Here is a 19,823-nt window from a genome sequence, read left to right as displayed (position 1 = left end):
TTATATTCCATTTAATATATTTGGACGTTTTGAAATTACATAATCCTTTCCAGTGGACAGCAGCACCTCGTAAGATGGTGCGCTCTCTGAGCCCTTGTACGTGGTAGTAGTGTTTAGGGGAGGCGACCGGCAGCTAAGGTCTTTTTAAGCCATTAGGGATGGATGGGAAAGGATGAAGGGTGGAGAGAGAAACCCGGCGACGGTATTAGCCTGCTCTTTACGAAAGGCGCAAAGGGGTCCGCAGCTTAACGTCCCATCTGCCGGACGTCGTACTCACTCAAAGTCCCCTCCACAAAGCATCTCAAGTAGGGATACCATTGGAAAATATCTGTCGCCTCTAGGATTCGAACCCGGGCCCTCAGGGTTGGAATTCAGTGCGTTAGCCACCGCACCATGTCAATCCCTACGTTATCTCGTGCTATGGACTGAAGTGGGAAGCTTTCACTATTTTTTGCCATTGTTTTGCATCTATTCCCTGTAAAATTGATTTATTTAATATTGGCGTTAGTGCTTATGCAATTAAAAATTCGCCCAATTGCAGTTCCCATTTGGGCACGGACTTGCGATGATTCAGATTTTTCAGGGAACTCAACGGTGAATTGAAATTCGTTCGTCGGGTTCTCGGGAGAAAACGGTTATCTCTAGCTCAAGGAAGAGTATTTATTTTGAGAACGGTCAATAATAAACATATTTTAGTAATCGAAAAACGAGAGGAAACTTTATGAAGGAGTAATTCCTTGATGCTACGGAAGTGTGATGCTGCTATTTGAGAAGTAACTGCGTCCAATTGTTTAGTAAATTACATCCGCCAAAGAATACTATACAAATGAAATGCTCGAACATAATGATATGAATATGTTTTGTTATGTTTTATTTTCAATATAAATCGTTTATATAAAATAAGTAAGCTAGATGAGTATGGAGAAAATTTTCATCGTTAAAATATTACTGAAGTATATTTTCAATGGTTCACAAGGGGCCAATTGATACTGCCAATCAGCTCGCGGCGACGATTTGACCGCATTGCCAAACGCCACCTTAAGCTAGAAGCGATTTCATGAGTTGTGGTTTGAATGCGATGCCGTCCTTTGCGTTCTAGTGTAGATGCATTGATACTATGAAGCTATTCAAGCCATATCCCACTTCGGTGCAAAAAATCGAATATCACATACAGGCAGTAGACAAATGGTCACGTAGACGGTGGGTCATGTTTTAGTGTTTGAAATAGGTATGCTATTTGCATTCAACATTTTTCAAATCAGGAGCAATGTACGGATCCAGCATATTTGAAGTCATGAAGGTTGTGGTGAGATATTTGACATATTTTAGTACCCTACGAGCTACCAATAGGGTGTGTGGTAGGGGATGACTACACATCAGACTAATTTTTACCAGAGTATTTGTATCCCTACCGCATTCGGACAATGTTATTCTGATCCCTTGTCGTTCGTGGACAAAATGACATCTTAAATATATCTGTTCTACATTTTATTCTTTTTAATTTTATTGGTATGATTACTCCTACCGTAGAAGGATAGGGTAGTGATAAATTTTCAATATGACTGCTGAAGAGACGTCCTTCCAAATTATGCGGGAAAGGGCGCGCTTATTTCCCAAATACGGTCGTGCGATTGGTGGACGTCATTACAGACTCTCATTTGTTTCAAACGCCGAAATGAAAAACTAATTTTGTCACTTTCAAATATGGAAGACTAAAATTTGCGTCGAAGAGAGAATCACAGTGTTGGTGCGCTAAAATAAACATTACCAACATTGCCACGCTGCAAGAAACATCTTCCAAATTCGCCCTTATGGCTGACGGAAAACAATTTCCTTGGAACCATTTGCAGTCCAGTACAAGAAATTTATCTTCATCATCAGCATTTCAATCCTGAGATTAGTTTACTGCAGCCCTCCATTCTTCCCTATTTAGTGTTAATTCCCTCACCCTCTGATAGGTTCCCTGTTTTACGTCCTTCTCAATTTGCCCTCTATGTACTTGTCTCTTGGCCTTCCTCGTTGGATCTCTCCTTCAGTATTTCCTTCCATTATGTTTATAACTTCCCATTGTGCTCCAAAGAATTTCCAATTCATCTAGTTATTCTTTTTAAGAATAAGATCTTAGCATAAGATCTTTATCACACACAATGGATGCATTTCTACACTTGGAAATTATTTTTTTATTATTTAAATGAAAAACCACTCAGAATTATATAATGTAATTTTATTTTTGGCCAAAATGAAAAGTCAATCAGGGTATTTGGCATTCATAGATATTTTCTCAATGTTCCTCTTTCAAGAAGACAAACTACATCAGAATAAAAAGAGACGTTTCAGGCGTGATATGGTGGAATATCATGATTAATTAAAATTAATTAAAATTTTGTGGAAAATTGCTAATTTTAATTAAACTACATCAGATTGCCAGTCCCAGTGATGAATTACAGTATTTTCCCTTGGATAACGCGCACCTTATGTATAACGTGCGCCCAGAATTTTTATATTTTTATAATTTATATATATCATATATATATATATCATATATACTATATATACTTGTTTTGGATTGTAAAATCACCGATTCGAAATAAATTCCAGAGTTTTCTGCTATTGATTCAATATCTCTCTTTCCTTCCACAATCTTCAAGTTTACGGATTGAAATCACGTCGGGCAATCGTCGGGAAAGTGTAGGCGCTCTGAAATTACTCCTGAATGCAGGATCCAACTATTCCCCGGACAACCTCCCTGGGAAGAGGCGCAACACGCATGCGCGACACGTCGATCCGTCGTGATATGTGTCCTCGGAGCGGGCGGAATGTTCTTAGAGGCGGGAAGCAGAGCGGAGAGCGTCGCCCTTTTTTTTTTAAATGGATTTATTTTCGCAATTCTCACTTTTAGATTCCCTTGGCTGTTCCCTTATCACTCGGATGCATCGCTTTTCCTCGCCCCACTTGCCAGCCGGCGCAGCGGGTCGGATACTACGCGGAGAATGGGGGGGAGGGAAGTGGTTTAGCACGTGCGAAGATTTGAATGGCTACCAGGAGGGTGGGGGCGTGTCTTTGGAGCGGGGTTGGGGGGATGATTCTATTTGACGCGTCCCGAGCGAAACGAAACATTTGTGCGAATCTCGAATGCGTTCTTTTGCGGAAGTCGGTCGTTCTGCGAATCACGATTACGTACACAAACCGACCCTTAAAAAAGTGAAAGGTATCTTTTTATGTTACAGTCATCGGCGATGCACCGGAGCGCAACGCTTTCTAACAATGGCACCGCAGTCGAGGGAAAAACACGTAACGGAACCGCTAGGGGGGAGAGAGAGAGGGAAATAGAGAGAGGAATGGAGGCTCCCTAGCTTTGTTTATTTCACCACATTTCCCAAGTCTGTGTCCTTTCCTTCTTCCCTGAACTTAGCGAAATGTCGCTCATATGCGTAACATGTCTCTTAAAGAATTGAAAAGAACCATACGGATTTCTGAGATTAGTTTGCTGTCTTCTATTTTTTAACCGTAGAAGACAAACTGTTTCATTGAAATATAAACTAATATATTGCACGAATAACTGAATATTTGCAAGAATATTAAATAGCTACTCTATATTTAGATCTATTTAGGGAAGGTCAATCACGTAGCAATAAAAACTGTGGCCATTCAAATCCTATTCTTAGGTGAATAAGGAAATAGCGATAATGACAGGGCACGGAAGTTTACTCTCGCGAGTGAAGGGGAGTGGGAAATGATGAATGATGAAGAGGATCGAAAGCATTTTCATGGGAACGCCTTTGAAGTAGGACGAAAGTCAGAGAGGGTAGAATACGAATACAGAGGTTAAGCAAGAAAAACAGAAGCATAGGCAATACAATATGTCCTCAGAGCCGCGGGAAATGCGGCGACAGTAAATTCTAACGGAATTGTCCGCTAATATGAAAATTTAAATGGATCCGGGTTAGAATCGCCGTAAAAATGGATGATTGTTACACGTTGAAATGTCTGCATTTTAATATAATATATATCAAATGTGGAGAGATCTACACTAGAGAGTTTGAAAGAATGTCCAGTCTGGGACCGAAATTATGTAAGAGTAACAGAATAAACAGGGACAGGACCAAATAAATCACAACCAACAGAAAAACATCCCTGCCTATTATTACAATTTAGACCATTAGAATGAATTTGTTCAATCGGACGGCAACAGTTGCACCCATGGTAACACTTTCATCATCAGTGTTTCAATTCTAGGATTGGTTTACTGCAACCCCCATTATATTTGAATGCAAGGCAAGGCTGTATATTCTAGGGAGTCTGATATGGTGGTTTCCCGTTGCCTTCCACATCACAGTACTGCGGCCGATTCCATTAACTTCACTCTCGCCCGCTGCTGATGCCGGGCCGACCCACTCGGTCTGCGCCACCAGTGCCTAATGGTGAAACTGCTGCCTTTCACCGTGAGTTCAGGGTAACTTATTGGTAGGAGTCTATTTTTCTTATTCCGAAATACCTTTGTTGTGTTTTTTATGTTAATCTGTGGTTGCCTCGTTCCGAAAAATCTTTAAAAAGATATTTTCTAAGCTGAAAAATTTCGCCGATCATGGACATTGAACCAGTGACCTTCGGCTCCACAGGCAGAGAGACTACCTCTGATATGCCCTCGCTGGCGTAGCACTTTACTTTGTAACATTTTTGGACATGCCTGCAATAGCCGACTATGTAAAATACTTGATTGCCTTAATAATATCGAACCTAAATGTAATCAAAGCACCTATGCAGTGGCAATGTGCGATGCCAGAGTGAAACAAGGCATTTTGGGAGGAATGATTCAGAAAGAAAGTGATGAAATGGTAAATAGCGTTCAATTCTTTTATTACTTTAACCTAATATTAACCATTAAGTGAAAATTCGGGACATGTATCAATACGAACTGATTTAAAGGGTGACCTAGTTACTGATAAAGGTCGCAAAAAAACCTGTTTAACACAATGCATCAAACGTACCAAGCCATTACTACTTCATCTGATAAGCATGAGGCTTGAATATATAATTGTAAGTAAAACCATTTAAAAAATTCCTATGGCGAATCAAAGAGAGATATTAAAGAAAGAAAACGCCTAACAAATCAATGGAAAAGTACACATTTTGTTTTTCTCATAATGACGAACTTTCACTACATCTCGCCTGAATCTGCCGAATATATAAAGATATCGCACTTCGCCAGAAGCTCTGATTGTTTCGAAATAATTAGAAAGATTAAAGAAGAGCCATCGTTCGAAGATACCTTATCGCAAAATTCAAAATCATAGCTCAAAGAAAATCCTAAATTACGTGTCTCTCACTAATTGGCTTCGTCCTCTCCTTTTTTGGTCTGTCTTCTCCTTCTACTAGCGTTGTTGTGATGAGGATCTTCAACCCCACAGTGAGAGGGGGGCGGCCGTTGACCTCTGACTTTATCCCCCTCCGACGGTCAGCGGTTCCACTCGCGGAAATGACTATCGGAGTGAATTTAGTTTCAAAGCAAAATACTACTCCTGCTTTGAAGCACTATTGAGGAAGGCAACGAGAAACCACCTCAATTATCATTCCCAAGATTAACATGATGGACTATACAAAGATTTTGAGTCCTGGCAACTACATGGCTCGGCCCAATCGGCCGTGTGTCGTGCCCGGCAGCGGGGGCAGAGGCAAGGCTTCCGCGGTCGTCATCCCACGAAACCCTTGCAAGGGAAAACCAGTAGCAGCAGGACAAAAGACGCAGAAGAAGAAGACCACATTAGTCAAAATAGGAACGTGGAATGTTAGGACAATGATGAGGACAGGGAACCTGGAGAATGTTAAGCGTAAAATGGAAAGGGGAAATATAGACATTTTAGGTCAATGCTAGGTGAGATGGAAGGATAGCGGGGATTAATATAGTGATAATTATAGAATAATATACAGCGGCGGGGACAAGAGCCAACGAGGGGTTGCCATAGTATTAAATGAAGAGGTAGGAAGAAGCGTAGTCAACATTGAGCAGGTAACGGATAGATTATTACTAGTAGAGATAAAAGCAGAACCGACGAACTTGGTTATTATTCAGGTATACATGCCACCGAGAAACCATAAGGAAGAAGAGGTCGATAGGATATACGATCAGTTAGAGGACATAATCGCGTGTGTTCCTGCAGGGAAACATTGGATGGTGATGGGAGATTGGAATGCGACGGTAGACGAAGGAAGAGATGGTGATGAGGTCGGGGACTACGGTTAGGCACGAGGAATGACCGCCAGGAGAAAGAAGTTGAGTTCTGCAGGAGACAGGGGTTAGTCATCACCAACACTTGGTTTGGACACCACAAAAGACGCAGGTGTACATGGAAAATGCCAGGTGACTCAGAAAGGTATCAGCTAGATTATATCCTGGTCAGACACAGGTTTAGGAACAGTGTGAAAAATTCGCACAGCTACCCGCGAGCGGATGCGGACTCTGACCTCAATTTAGTGGTTATGAAATGTAGCGTCCGTTTCAAAAAGATAAGGCAGGGGCGGCGAGTTAGAAAATGGAATGTAGAAGCATTAAATGGTTTAAAAAGGAAGGAGTACCAACAGGCGGTAGAGGAAATCATGGAGGATGGTAAAGAGCTATGTACTATCGAAGAAAAATGGGAAAGTATGAAGAAAGGGATGTCTAAAGCCGCAAAAGACACTGTTGGAACCGTTAACGCTAAAAGGACTAGGAAACCATGGATCACAGATGAGATGATTACAAAGATGGATGAGCGGAGAAAATGGAAGAATGTAAATACAGATATAGGCAAAATGAAGTATAAAGAGTTAAACAATAAATTGAGGCGGGCAGAAAATAAAGCAAAAGAAGCATGGTGGAAGACGCAGTGCGAGGATATGGAAAGTCTGCAGACGAAGGGTGAAATCGGTGCGCTGTACAGCAAAGTTAAATAGTTATCGGGAAGTAAGAAAGGAAGATCTAAGATAACGGTTAGAGATAAGGTGGGTAAAGTAATAGTTGACGCAAGAAAGATCCAAGAGAGATGGATGAAGTATGTGGAAGAACTGTTTAGTAAAGAACTTCGCCCAACAAAGTTAGACATTGAAGAAGAATATGACGTAGAGGAAGATAGCTTAGGTCCAGGCATACTAGACAATGAGATAGAAATGGCATTAAGGGAGATGAAACTAAATACTGTAAGTCCCTGAGGGTGGATACCATTCCAGCAGAACTATTGAATTATTTAGGAAAATGTTGGAGGGAGAGGCTATATGGGCTGATTCATAGTATCTATGAGGAAGGAATCTGGCCGGAAGACTTTGTGAGATCAGTTTTAGTTCCTTTTCCGAAAAAGGCAAAGACTACATCATGTGAAGACTACAGAACAATAAGTTTGATATCCCACGCAGCTAAAGTGTTCTCAGGATCATAAACAAAAGGATAGAGAGTAGGGCAAATGATTACTTAGGGGATGATCAGTTCGGGTTTAGGAAGGGGAGAGGTACGCGTGATGCCATTGGAGTAATGAGATTAATAATCGAGAGGAATATAGAAAACAACCTGGAGGTATTTGCCTGTTTCGTCGATTTCGAAAAAGCGTTTGATAGAGTGAATTGGGAAAAACTAATGAGTATATTGCAGAAAATAGGAATAGATTGGAGGGAAAGAAGGCTAATCCGCAACCTGTACATGTGTCAGAGTGCTCAGGTACGGCTGGGGAACTGGGAGTCCGGATGGGCAGTGTTAGGAAGAGGTGTAAGACAGGGTTGCCCATTATCACAATTGCTGTTCAACCTACCTGTATATGTGGAGGAAATGATTAAAGAGGCATGGGAAGAACTGGAGGTAGGAATGAAAGTGGGCGGGGAATTCGTAAAATCAGTTAGGTTTGCTGATGACTAAGCTTTAGTTTGTCAGTCAGCCAAGGGGCTGCAAGCATTGCTGAGTGAATTGGAAATTCAGTGCGACAGGTATGGGATGAGAATCAATATTAATAAAACAAAGGTTATGCGATTTTCTAGAAAGAAAAAAGTTAAGCTAAACATTAAAATAGGAAGGCAATAACTAGTGCAGTGGGATGTTGAAGACTGTGATAGAGGGGAGAATGTTGGACAAACGAGGAAAGGGAGGAAACATGATAGGGGTGTTGGACGGGATGAAGGGAGGAAGAAGGTACTCAGAGATGAAGAGGGACCTGATGTAGAGTGGGATGTTGTGTTTTCCTAGGAGTCACAAAATATTTATTTAGGAGCTGTGTCCATCCAAAAACCTACCTTAACCGGTAGATTACCAAATAATATATATATATATATATATATATATATATATATATATATATATATATATATATATATATATATATACATGCATACACACATATACTATTGTATGCTTGCGTTTTTAAAAGGCTTTCAAGAACAAAATTCCAAGATTACGTTATTTTTCCTAAAAAGGAAAGCAAAATTAGAATTAAATTGGATTTAATTCCTATATTTAATGCAAATTTATTGTAATAACGTCGTTTATGATTAATTTTATCCTAGGAGAAGGATTTTCAGTCGACTGGATGAGAAAGACTAAGTAGGAGGGGTAGTGGGAGAATTTCTGGCTTCGGAGAAGCCTAAGAGGGCAAAAAAGGTCGATGGAGGACTAGAGATAAGGGGAGCTCGAAGGGCAGTCGAGGTTTTGGCGGACAGTAGAGGGGAGGGGGGGGGGAGGAGGAGGAGGAAAGCGCATTTTGGACGCCTTGAAGGTAGGTGGAAAGTGTGAGGAATTTAAGAAGGAAACGAGCAGAGATAAAGCAGATTACGTTTGCATTAATAAACAGCCATTTGGAAGAACGCGGCGATCTGTAATCATTATTGAAGACCGTCGAATATGTCCATTCAGAGGAACAAATCACAAGAAATATCACGAATTTACCTTTGGCGGAGTTTGTTTGTGTTCACCAATGCGGAAAAATTCAGATTGAAAAATCTATTCGCCTTGACGGGGAGCTGAACTCGACCCAGATCCCCTGATTTGCGGACGTGCTAGGACAAAGAACTTGAGCCTGGGGTCGGAAATCGAGGAATCCAGGCTAAGTATATGATAGTGAAACATCTTGGAATTGTGTGCCACCCTCTAATCTGTGGACCGTCAATGATAGTGATGGCTGTATTCACATAGTGGTCACGGGTATACGTATGCAGTCCGGCACAAGCCGAGAGTTCCTTGTCGATTAACTTGCTTTCTGGTTTTGAAGAACTAAGTAATAAATTTTCGCATATTTATGAGTCGAATCCTTGATTTTAGAAAGATACAATCACAGCCATCGACACCCTTGTATCTCACTTGGAACGCGTGACATGGCGTGTGGGTCATGAAAATTCCCTGTGAATATTCATTGTGGTTTAGAGTGCAGGAGAGCTGAATTTAGAGGATATCTTACCCACATCTGCCTCAATTTTGCCTCTACATAGATCATGTAGGCTTACAGTGCTAGAAAAAAAACGTGAGTGCTGAAAACTAGCAATTATGGCATTATTTTTAGTATTGCAAAATCACCAAAATGGTGAAACAGTCGATTAACGAAGATAAAATTTTAAAAGAGATTAGAAATGATTGAAGACACAGTTAAATATTTTTGCATAGATTGACCAAAGGTTGAGGAATGATATATTTCTGGCAGATTACGAGGAGAATGCATTGATTTTAATGCGGAATGAAGCGAGGACCAAGAGACGTGAGTAACATTTTAACGTTGAGTTAATGTCACGCGTGTTTTAAAAATTCATGGAAAATCCACGCAGGGGTAGAAGGAAAAATTAAAAGGCATCCTATCAGGAAACAGATCCGGATTTAAAAGTACAGGAAAGAGGGATGCCACACACAGCATATCTAAGGATTGATTCATGTACTCTTGTGTAAGACTTTTTAATGGCGGTCGAGATATTGAATCACTCATGACTACTCTTGACAACATCTAGCGGAATAAGTTGTTGCGCGTAAAACTTTGAATGATTGAAATCGACTCTATGGACTCTATCACGGTGAATGATACATGAGAGAAACGTCGAAGCCGAAGGTACGAAACGTCATGCAAAAATGCAACCATTCATATTGTGTACAGACATATCCGGAATAAGAGCAGGATTACGAAATATTAGATGAACTAAGGTGAATGTAGAACATATTAGCACTGTCTCAACGACCGAAAATATTGCTGTAGAGTAAAACAATTGAGAAGAATTCCTTGCGACTTTTTAAAGGGAATAGATTAATCGCGGGGCATTCCTTTGCGATTCCTCCATTTCGCGATTCCTCCATGTCACGATCCCTTCTTCAGCTATTGCGACCGTGCTGGATGTGCATGATTATTTTTCCTCTTCTTATGCGCATGTGTTACTTTGGCTGTCCATTGTGTCACATTACAAGAAGGTGTTTAGAAGCAAACTCAAATCCTAAATGGTAAAATTACAAGCCGGAAGAAAGATTAACGCCAAAGGTAAGAATTAGAAGCAGGAGAACATTCCCTTACTTTGGAAGCAGCATGAAAACGAAGGGAAAACCTCGACACATTAACAAGGAAGATTTTAGGCAAGTATGGTAATGTAGATACTCAGGAAATAGCTGGGCAATTACTCAGCCCAAAGAAGAAAAAAAAGACTGTGTTAGAGTGAAGGGTATGCGCCGTTGGAAAAGCAGACCTGTCAAAATCTTGAAGACCCATTGAAGACGATTGAGAAAAACGAGAAGACGGGAATGATAGCAGATGAAGTGATACTATAGATCACTGTACAGAATAGATATCTTTAATTTGAGTATGTCTGCAGCAACCTGAATCTGTTATGAATACAATTAAAAGACAAGGATAAAGATAAGATTGAGGGAAATACATGTAAACCAAAGGCTGAGGGATAACATAAGGACAAAAAATGCTAAATAAAAGAGAGAGATATCATTGGACAAAGGAGATTATTAGAGGTATTCATCTAATCTTCGGATTGATTGATTTTTTACTAGAAGACAAAAGTGAACAGAAAACGTAAAAATTTCGGTTTTCAGGAAGCAAACAGCATTCTAAATTGGGAGTCGAACAAGGGACAAGTCGCTGGGCGGCCGGACGCCCTGATCACTCGGTGAATACCTCCTTCCCCCCTCCCCCCCTGGATATTCTACTGGGTGGTATCTGTGAAGTGACTGGTAGAATCGAATGCAGATTGTGAAAACGCTTTCATGCATTGCTCATCATAAAATCACAATGGAACGAACGTTGATTCGATGAGCTATAATTGACTATAACTAATTACTCATATCGCTCATAAATGGGCCACCAATGGTTGGATTATTGATTAAAGTTTTGACATTTCCATTTTTGAGCCAATTAGATGAGTTACGCGTCCAGATTTAGAGTTTAGAATTTGCATTATTATATCATCTGAAAATAAACGACCATCGTTGCAGAAATAATTCGAGGCAATCATATGTTCCAGGAAATAATTATTGTTAAATATATTACAACATTCGTAGTTAAAGGGAAAACACCTCTGAATTAATAACCGTGGTGAAGCCATAACAAACTCGTTATGTGAATTACACACATGACTTTTCAGAGCAAGGAACAGAGATCATATCGGGAGCTTTTCTCAAAGTCAGGACGGAATACAGTTGGCTGATTGATCATTTCCACGGTAATGGAAAATAGTCATACTTTATCTCCCCGTTCTAGTCACCTAAACATTGCGCTTCATGCAATATTTATCGATAGAAACTTCCCATGAAACGGTGTTACCTTTTTCTCAATTTATTGTTTGTTACATTTCGAAGTAATTTAAAACCTACACACAAGGTTTGTTTTTAAAGTACCGGGAACAATTTATTCCTGACGTGACCGTTGGTCGCAACGCGCTCACACTCCACAGGCTCGGTGGAGGGGGGTCTGACCTTTAACAAGCGTCAATCGCCTGTGAGCATTCGTTCAGGCGAGATCGTGACTTTAGTGGACCCCTATCGAGTGACCCAGTGCTCGCGCAAATTGTAGCGAAAGATTGAACAACGGTACGCATTTAATTTTTTGCCGTACTGGAAAAATCGGGTACGTAGACATTGGGCATGATTTGCCAAGTGTTCAAGGATGAAGGCATGTCACAAAATGTAGTTTTAAAGTGGCACTAGCTCTTCAAGGATTGCCGACAGAGTGTGGAGGACGAGCCCCGCGCTGGACGGCCGTCGACGCCAAGAACCGACGACAACATGTGCGTCAAGTGCTGAAGTCAGGCCGTGTCGGTTAAGTGAGCGATTGATCACAGATCGTATTGGAATTGATAAGATGGCAGAGCATGCCATTTTCACTGAAAATTTGTCGATGTTCAAGATTTGCGGTAAACTCGTTCTCCCGAAGGTCTTGAGCGCTTGAGGCTCCAAGGTGACCGACTACCCGACGAAAAACGTCACCGCGACGATTCCCCAACATCCTTAGCCCCGAATTGGCACCAGTAGATTATTTCCTATTTCCAAGAGTGAAATTACCCCTCAAAAAACAAAACCATGAGCCCCTATATGCCATCAAAGAAGCTTGTGCGCGTACCCTTAAGGACCTTCCGGAATCCGCCCACCAGGGAGCCTTAAAGTTGTGGGCATTGTGCTGGAAAAACTGTGTCGACTCTCAAGGGATTTACTTTGAAAAATTTTGAGGCATTGTAGTAATATCTGAAATAAATCTATTTTTCCGAAACGTTTCACGACACTTTTTAAAGAAAACTCGTGTTCAAATTTAGTTTAAAGGAATGCTTTAAGGATAAAGTAAATCTGTAATTCAAATGAACTCGTTGCTATTCCAGGCTTATAGATTTTGAAAATTGTTTTGCATAAAGTTTATTATACAGTTGAGGATTTCAAACAATTAAATTTAAGTTGAACAGAAATGTTAATTTTTATTGTAGTATTATATCATTTTTTAACACTAACGGACAAAAATATTTGCTGCCCTCTCTTAACGGTGTTAAATTAGAGTGGAAAAAAGTACGTCATCAAAGCCATTTCGTTATTACCTAATTTCAACTAACGTCTACTGCTATCGTTAAATAATTCGTCGAGATTAGTAGGACGAAGTACCAGAAGTACCAACTACAGCCAAATCTACGGTACTTTGTGGGGCACACTTTCCCCGACGCACCCTTTGGTACACTCGCACCATCGAGTACGGTCGTAGTTAAGCTGAAAACCAGGCCGGCGGGGGGCCAAGTGGGGCGGCGGGGGAGTTACGACCCACCGTGGGAGTGAGTTTCTTGGTCAGGATGACCTCGATCTTGACGGAGTAGAATCCCACTGGGAAAGGCGGCGGGTCGCTCGAGCCGGAGTCGGACACGTCGTCTTCGCTCTTAGCGAGCATGCGGCAATAACTCCCGGAGCCCGTCCAGTAGTTGTTGCCCCACAGGAAGCCGGAGGCGTAGCGACCGCTGGCGTCCGCCACTGCAAAGGAGAGGAGCGAAGGTTAATCATCGGCTGGCACAAGTTCCGATTCCATGTTGCTCCCGAATCCACACACATATATGTATACCTTGGACGAAAGTAAACCAATTATCACCCAATTCAATTGGAGATTAGTTAAATGTGGCGTCGAAACTTCCCAAAGTTACTCACTTAAACTTCTGGATTCATCGACAGCGTGATTTCGGTTAAGGGTAAAGGTAGCTCTTTGCCGTTGAATTACACGTGACTTAATCTTTGAGGAGAAATCCATGCAAGAAAGAGGACTAGAAGAAGGAGGAAGTGAATAATTTTTGCAAAGATCGTCTGGAAAATTTCCACGCTCAATGAATTAGGAACACTGCCATTTTTAATAAAAACGCATTCTAAATTCTTATGTCGACTCCGCCAGTCACCGCGACGAAATGTGATAGTGAACCTTAATCACAAGCCGTTGAGGGCATTTGATGATTTAATCCTAACACAGGGAACCCAATAGGTTGTAGTTAATTTCAAGTGTTTCGTGAGTTTATCCTTATCGTCCATTGCAGTTCTCATCGCGATTTTGTCCGCGAGAAAAATAATGTATTATCCCGGTTTACGGCGATAACCCGTTTCTCTCGAATCATTGATCTCCTATACCAGTTAAATGAGAGATTGTAATGTCAGAATTTCAATAATTCGATCACCTTCAAAGGCAGAGTTGTTCATAAGGGAAGACTTGTACTTCGTCCAATGGGGTGACAGTCGGCTATCTCGATTGGCCTCGCATCCCATGCTTTCTTCTGCTCCCATGATGCTTTATTTTTTCTTGGAACCACGTTTCAATAAAAGTCTGCGACCCCTTATCGTATTTCGTCCAATTAAAAAATTTTAATTTGTATTTCCCGGGTTTCGGATTGACGGAAACGTTACAAAATGAGATAATGTGAAAAAAACTCTCATTAACTTGTTTATCGAAATATATCCCCACTTGATTGTCACTCGGATGTAGCCGACTGTCTTTTATGAAGCTTCGCTGATATTTCGAAGATAACCTGGACTTCTGAAAGCTACATCTATTTAATACCCCGCAAGCCGCCACATGGGCGTGTGGCGGGGGGTGTTTAGGGCACCACCTATATTTAGGAAAAAAACCGCACGCAGAAGCCACAAATTTATACAGTCCACATACAAAACATGGCATATATTCATACGAAAACCCTTAAAACCCACGCGCATGTAAACACACAAACTACCAACTAACATACACATCCACCAGCAAATATAATTTCATTGGATTGGGAATCAGTGACGCTGAAAAACAGTGTCAGTCGTAAATGAAACAACTACGAGTCAGGAGAAAAGTATAACGCATTTATTATATGATCGAGGTCCATGGAATTCTTATAAACTTAAAACAAGTACGATTTTTCCGCAAGCGTCAAAACATTTTTGCTCTACATATAAAAATGAAACCTTGATCGCTCATGAAATAATATCAGTTTGCGAGGCGTTGAAGATTTCTCTCCCTGGTTATTAATTCTTTCACAAGAGTTAATATCTGGCCTTTCGTTTTCTCATGATTTCGGGAATTTTCGGGCCCTTCCGGGTTCCGGCTGGTTCGTCCTCTATGGCCATAGGTTCGGAATCGCGGGGCAAAAACCTCCAGCGTGGGCCCCGGGCTTGCCCCGAGCGCCGCGCTGATGGCATAACCAAATGTGATCCGACAGGAGTTTCGAGCAAGGAAAGTAGCCCTTTGCAATCCGGTTCATCAGGGATCTCCTGGATCCGAGTGACGTAACTCGGGCGTCCGCGAGAGGAAATGGCGATTTCCGAGGGAAAACAACTCGGTTGGGCTCGCATTCCGGCACCATGGGGGACGTGGCACCAAGCTTACTCTTAAGGGCAGTTGAACTGCACGGAGGTCTTATTCAGTGGTGAGCTCGATTGGATTGGTAAATTTAGCATCCCGAAGTAAACACACAGAAATGACACGAGTAATCTTTCAGGTAACTCATCACCCCCGGATGTGATTCCGTGTAGGGATTCCGCATTCGCGATTTATGCCTGCTTCCGATTCAGGGGATGGATTGGTATGGATAAGTACGTTGGCGGTAATTGATAATTGCTCTGGAAATGCTATCGTTTACAAGCAATAACATTTTCATACGTATTGCTGGTAATCTTACCTTCGACACGAAAGAGAAACTTGGCCAATTCCTTCAAACGGAACGAATGTCAGATTATCGCGTAATAATTTCATTGCTATGAATTCCCTTAGATTTGCACTTTTGAGTGTTCATATGGATCGAATTACTGTAATGTGCGAGAAAACAGTTCAAGTTGAGTTGAGGAGGGAGTTTTTGGAATCATTTTAAATGTTTTTTAAAACAAAAATTGAATTTACTCAGCTCTTGAAACATTAAAGATTTTACTTAGCTTGCTGTTTTTCTTACAATGAAACTAACTTTCTATTCCAATGTAAAATATCTACATAAAGTATGTTACAAAATATCTTGGCTTATTTTTCTATAGTCACCGTCTTCATAAGTAATCTACCCTTTTTGTAGTTAGGCTTCCGATGGTCCTCAAATACTATTATATATTGCGCGGACTTCATCTGGCCTAATTCTTGTTTGCCTCTTCCCTTTCCGCCTTCCTACCTGCCGTCCCAAAGGCCAATTTCTTCTTCTTACTTCCTCTTTGCCTCTTCAATCAACAATCTCCCCGGTCACCATGACGTGCAGCATCCCACAGCCTCTCCATATCATTATCAGTTAGCTTTTCCCACAAACCTCATTCTTTTATTAGACTTTCCCTATTTTATTGTTACCTTTCTTCACTGTGATTTACTTTGAGTATATGTGTGTATGTTTAGGTGTATCCTTAATTTATATACGATATATGTATGTATGCGCGTAATTATAAATTTTATGCCCAATATAATGTGTATACGACGATGGGTTAGATGGAGGAAGGGACCATTAGGTCCCAATTTCGCCCAAATAAAGAAATCCATCTATCTCCTCCATTCACCCATTAATAGACTAATTATTCTCTCCTAAGTATTTCCATTGGGCGGACATATTGGACTGATTGTTCAGATTGCTGTGTCATAAGTGGTATCTTTTCGAATGGAACTGCGGAGGTCCGCGTCACAATCGCTACAAAACCATCTCCGGCAGTTGTCACGCGCAGGTAACGTTGTAAAATGGTGAAGCAATAGCTATGTTGCGCTCTCTTCCGGAATGAAGAATACGCATCACCATGTTATCCAACGCCGGACGCTGAACCAGGCGACGAGCGATAAGTTGCCCAATGCATGTGATCGTAAGCGTGTCGCACGTAGGAATCCACTCTCCACTTCACATTGCGCTGAGGACTAATCAGAATTAAATCAAATTAAGCGTTTCGCATTCACTCCTTATGTTATTCTAATACGCCACATGGCATATGCACGCCAAGAAAGGACTGTCATAGTTTTAATTATCTTAAGTAGCAGTTTATATTTTTTATCAATGATCTTAATAATGATGAGGCTGGCGACTCCAATTAGCATTCGGTGTTCCAGGAGAGATCCTGAATTAAGATAGAGGTGGGAAAAATTAATACATTTCTGTTGCGTAAACTTAACATCAACTTAGGAACGTTTAGGCTATCTTACGGTTATCTTTAAGTATTGTATTAAAGAGTTTTTCACCGTTCTGCCCTCTTAATTCTACGTTGTCCGTTGTCATGTGATTCATAAAAGTAGAATATCACGGCTCATTGATCAGGAGATTGATAATTGGGATGAGATATAAATTAGCAAATTTTTTGTCGTTCAATTTTGGGACAACCTCAAAGTCAATGAATGCAAAATCGGTTCTGTCGCTAAATTTAAGCGTATCTTATCTAAACTATAAAAGAAATTTTCTGGATAAAACTTGATAATGGGCAAGGAAAGTTCTATTTTCTCCGATAATGGCGGGTCACTTAAAAATGTATGAGTTCAACCAACACTAACGCCAACATAATTTCAGGAATCACGAGTCCGTGACTGAATTACAATGCTGTTACGGACTGACAATGCTTTTGTCGGCGTGGGAGAATGCCATTGGGCACTGGTCGTGCCACTTTCAATCGAACAATTTGGACATACTTGGGGACAGTAATGATTAGGAAAGCACAGATACATTTGCATTTACTGTAAATCATTCATTCATCGTACCGTTAGCACTCGCGGTGAGCGGAAATTTCAAGAAAAAGATCTTTTCCCTTGAAACGTAATTTTTACCATCTGCGAGATCATGTATTGAATCGTAGCCTTCAAATATCTCTGCATAATATTGTCTATCCGACGGCAATCAGCAATTATTCTCGACTTTAGTCAGGATAAAATAGGAATAAATAGAGAGACATATAGTAATCCCTGATGGGGCGAGGAGATAGATAAGAACCATTTAACTTAGAGGGAGAAATTTTGAACGTTTTAACTTAAAGTAAAAGATTTATATAAATAAAGTAACATTGTCGATTTATGACATTCCTCCATTATAAACTAATGGGTTAGAAAATGTCTATGCATTTATGTCTTTATGCACCATGATTGTTTTCTGATGGACTTGGGAAAGTGGGGGAAGGTGATGTAGCATTGATGTGTACACTTTGAGTCTCCCAAATTCCTTCCCCTGAGACCCCCCATAGGGCGTGTGTGTGTCCCCGGGGGTGTTTGATCGACGAGTTCGCCTTCCGATCGTGCTCCGCCGTCCCATTTCCTAGGAGTGGTGGCCCCGGCACAAGGGGATCCGCCCCCTCGCCCGACACTCTTCCCCACGACCCCCTTCCGCCCCTACCCTTTGAGATCGTCGTAAGTTAAAGACCCGTGGCTTAAGTCTCGGCCAAGGAAACTTTTTCACGCTTGTGATCTGCTCGATTCCGCCTTCCCCACCATTCCTGTGTTCGTCTTTTATGTGGTTCCTACCCCTTTCCCTTACATCTATAGTATATCCATGTAAATTATGGGTTAAATGGGAGAAGGGAACATTAGGTCTCAATTTCGCCCAAATAAAGATATCTACCTATCTATATCCATGTAAATGGATGTGTGTTCGCCATTTGTTTCGTTTTTTCGTGTTAGTATGTGTAGTGTACGTGTAAAGAGGGCACTTCGAGGCAAAATGATGCGTAGAGAAATGGGCATGACACGCAAAAACGGATGCGCGTCGTCCTCCCCCCCTTTTACCGCCGTGCCTACGTGGAATCCTGCGCGTTGAGGCGTGCTTCGTCGACGGCGGCGAAAAAAGGAGGGAAAGGGAAAGCTTATGGAGAATGGAGAGAAAGTTACTCCCCCCACTCCACTCCTCCGAAATCATCCCGCCCGCCCCCCGGGGACCGTTTCGTGTGCCTTCAAGTAAGCGCCCGGGATTTCGCAACAGCCGAGCAAAATCATCTCCTCGCCCCCCCCATTTCGGATTCTACCTCCCCCATCTACCCCTTGGGACGGAAGAATTAAGGAGCATCCCCATGCATTAACCACGGCGCGACTACGGCCCTGGACGGAGCGCAGGTGTGCCCCGACCGCCGTGTCCGCATTCGCCGGGCGTCGCGCGGAGGGGGGGACTCGCGAGGAGGAGAGATGGATGCATCCATTCCACATCCGCCTCCCCGCAATCTAAAAGGGGGTGGCCCGGGGAACAGCACACGTGGGGGTGAGGGTGTCGGGCCTTGCCGCCTGCGTGGTAATTGTTCGTCATTTCATGCGGGGGAGGGGAGAAGTGGGTCATTGATTAACTGAAAGTTTGTGCGGCAGTAACGATGAGGGTGATTGGAATACCGGCCACGCTTCGCTCTAAACATATTAATTCTCAAACACACACTAATGTGTATGTATATATATACTATATATATATATATATATATATATATATATATATATATATACAGAAACAGATATAAGGAAAAGGGATAGGAACACACATAAAGGACGAACACAATAGAGGTGGGGAAGGCGGAATCGAACGGATCACAAGAGTAAAAATATTTCCTTGACCGGGACTCGAACCTCGGATCTTTCCACTTGCCGGGCGGATGCTCTTAACCACTTGAGCTATCGAGGAAACGTAATTTACCCTGAGATCCGTGGGTCTAATATGTCGCCAAGCGCCCCCGATTCTTTAGCCAAGAGATGGCGTCAGGGGGCTGTTTCACCCACCAAAGGAGAAATACACCACAGACAAGAGGAAAAGACAGTGGGTTAGAATTCATACAACGTCATACAGGAAAGGAACAGTGCGTTTCGTGGCACGCATAGCCAGAAGAAAGAGATGAGCCAAGGAAATATTTTTACTCTTGTGATCCGTTCGATTCCGCCTTCCCCACCTCCATTGTGTTCGTCCTTTATGTGTGTTAGAGAAACTGCTTCGTGATCGTGATT

General features: G+C 41.7%; 1 protein-coding gene across 1 annotated transcript in view; it reads right to left on the bottom strand.

The window, feature by feature from the left end:
- The window catches only part of LOC139696493 (nose resistant to fluoxetine protein 6), a 49,018-nt gene extending 34,797 nt beyond the window's left edge, over positions 1-14,221 (bottom strand). Inside the window, exons 1-2 of the mRNA XM_071595317.1 lie at positions 14,116-14,221; positions 13,230-13,429 (exon numbers count right to left, since the gene is read on the bottom strand). Of these exons, the coding sequence (XP_071451418.1) occupies positions 13,230-13,429; positions 14,116-14,221 (306 nt within the window). The remainder of the gene's footprint in view (positions 1-13,229; positions 13,430-14,115) is intronic.
- Between the last annotated feature and the right edge of the window lie 5,602 nt (positions 14,222-19,823).

Source organism: Hetaerina americana, unplaced genomic scaffold, assembly GCF_022747635.1.
Source record: "Hetaerina americana unplaced genomic scaffold, ioHetAmer1.1.p SCAF_1, whole genome shotgun sequence".
In the NCBI taxonomy this organism is placed as follows: Eukaryota; Metazoa; Arthropoda; class Insecta; order Odonata; family Calopterygidae; genus Hetaerina; species Hetaerina americana.
The sequence above is the reverse complement of the archived record's forward strand: the minus strand, read 5'-3'. Positions and strand labels throughout refer to the sequence as shown.